Raw genomic sequence first — 2,317 nt, forward strand, 5'->3', positions numbered from 1 at the left:
CATAAAGTAAACAACGTTAGCTTCAATGCTAACTTCTAAAATATTACATTTTGTTCGGCTATCGTTAGCTAACTTAGCTGCCGCATCGATCTAACTGGACTGTTAAGGAGGAGATTATGTAATAAAGGGCAGACAGGCCAGCTGTGTTCATGTGACCGTCCTTCCTCTTGAGACAACAAAATGAAAACATGTTAGCAATCCGTAACTACTTAATTTTCATGTAACTACACAAGCTAACATGCTAAGATAGACGTTTGCTTACTGAAAAGTCGCGGTGACGTACCGAATTTGAAGGCTGCTGCAGCTCCAAGTAGAGTGCAGGCACTCCCTGCTAGTGACTTGAATAACATAACAACAGCAGATATAGCCTTATCACATTAGTGTAAACCAAAAAAGTTTGGTTCTGTACTTCCGCGTTCGTCAACTTCGTCACATTTAACCAGCCAGGCTCCACCAATCAAGTCTGGGGGAGTATATCGGCCATTATCAGTTAGAATTAGCAATAAATTCAGTATTTACTCTCTGTGAACGGCGAATCTATAAATATACAATGAGGTACATGTGAGGGATAATTATTTGATCATTTAGCCGTGATAAACATTGAAATGTGATAGCTATAACAGTTTTGATTTGAGTTTTGAGTTTACTGTTTGTCCTGTCAGGCTTGCCGTAGGTTAATGATTTCGCTTCAGGGACATGAAAGTGGGGTCGGTCAAAGTTTAGTTAAAACTGGTGCTGACAGCTTCAGAGCGGCTTAAACCTTCACGTTTCTCCACAATGACAGCACGAAATATAACTCGATTCTGGGAATGGGGGAGGAAGATAATTTGTGTCGGGAGAAACTATGCGGACCACGCCAAAGAGCTGAAAAACGCGATTCCTACAGAGCCCATCCTGTTCCTGAAGCCACCTTCTGCTTATGTCAGAGAGGGCTCCTCCATCCTGTTGCCTCGGTACTCCAGCAACCTGCACCATGAAGTGGAGTTAGGAGTGGTCATCGGCAAAGGGGGCACGGCCATCCCACAGTCCGCCGCTATGGAGCACGTTGCAGGCTATGCTCTGTGCTTGGACATGACAGCCCGGGACGTCCAGGACGTTTGTAAGGCCAAGGGTCTTCCCTGGACCCTGGCTAAAGCTTTCAACACCTCGTGTCCCATCAGCGAGTTCATCCCCAAAGAGCGCATCCCTGACCCGGGGAATGTGAAGCTGTGGCTGAAGGTGAACGACCAGCTGCGGCAGGACGGCTGCACCTCCCAGATGATTTTCTCCATCCCTTATCTGATCAGCTACATCAGTGAGTTCATCACCCTGGAGGAGGGGGATCTCATCCTGACCGGGACCCCCAAAGGAGTCTCCGCCGTGCAGGAGCATGATGAGCTGCAGGCTGGAATCGAGGACGTGGTCACCATGAGCTTCAGGGTGGACAGACAAGACCAAAAGTGAAAACAAAAGACACTACTGAGTCGAAAGAAATACTCAGACTCGTGAAGATATAGTGTTTTTACTGGAGGGTTGACTCTAATTATTTTAAATGTATTCACAAATACTATGTGGACCAGCAGATGGCAGTCTCGTGCCATCAACACCATATTTCTAACGCTGCCTTGTAAAATATATGAGAAGTTGGTTACATTGATTGATCTCATGAGTGAATTTTTGATCGATTTTACTGTATTATCTACTTAAACCAAATAATTCATCGCTCATTGTCACTGTCTTTGTTTCCAATCATCAGTGGAAGAAGAATTCAGAACTTGTATTCAAATAAAAGATGCAATAATATGTTGTAAAAATACTTTATTAAAATGTAAGTTGAAGTATTGATGTATTGCTGTATCACCAAAAGAATACAAGTTCTAAGTATTGGAGACAGAATGGCCACTGTCTGTGTTTTATTATGATATGTAACATTATTAGATTATTAATGCATTAAAGTGTAAGAATCATTATGAAGTAGCTAGTCAAGGTGGAGCTAATTTTAGCTACTTTACATGCTTGTATACCAACTTAAATGCAGTGGTAGAAGACATACTCAGATCTTTTACATAGTAAAAATACAAATACAATAGAATACTCTTTTACAGGTAAAAATCCTACATTCAAAACGTTACCTGAGTAATAGTAAAACAAATATCTATATACGTTATCAGCAAAAAGTCCTCATCTATTTGAGAATAGTATGTCTAATCACTTTAATATTGCGGCGGCCAGCTGGTAAATGTGGAGTTTATTTAAACTATTTTATAAACTGATGGGTAGCTTAGACTATAATAGTGCATCAGTTTGAATTGTTTTTGTTTCATATACATAGTCTAAA

At 41.2% G+C, this 2,317-nt stretch overlaps 2 protein-coding genes across 2 annotated transcripts in view; one reads left to right on the top strand and one right to left on the bottom strand.

Annotated features, from left to right (window-relative positions):
• The window catches only part of hagh (hydroxyacylglutathione hydrolase), a 3,094-nt gene extending 2,689 nt beyond the window's left edge, over nt 1-405 (bottom strand). Inside the window, 1 exon segment of the mRNA XM_068719094.1 lies at nt 284-405. Coding sequence (XP_068575195.1) covers nt 284-350 — 67 coding nt within the window. The 5' untranslated portion in view covers nt 351-405.
• Nucleotides 406-664: 259 nt separating this feature from the next.
• On the top strand, nt 665-1,875 carry fahd1 (fumarylacetoacetate hydrolase domain containing 1). Its single transcript, XM_068719096.1, has one exon. The coding sequence runs from the start codon at nt 778-780 to the stop codon at nt 1,441-1,443; it is 666 nt and encodes a 221-aa protein (XP_068575197.1). The 5' UTR covers nt 665-777; the 3' UTR covers nt 1,444-1,875.
• The last annotated feature ends 442 nt before the right edge of the window (nt 1,876-2,317 follow it).

Source organism: Cebidichthys violaceus, unplaced genomic scaffold (assembly GCF_023349555.1).
Source record: "Cebidichthys violaceus isolate CVI_PGR_0920_01 unplaced genomic scaffold, fCebVio1.0.p SCAF_23, whole genome shotgun sequence".
In the NCBI taxonomy this organism is placed as follows: Eukaryota; Metazoa; Chordata; class Actinopteri; order Perciformes; family Stichaeidae; genus Cebidichthys; species Cebidichthys violaceus.

What these genes read in the sequence shown, in the direction of transcription:
- fahd1 (XM_068719096.1), top strand. Translation starts at nt 778, where the DNA reads ATGACAGCACGAAATATAACTCGATTCTGGGAATGGGGGAGGAAGATA.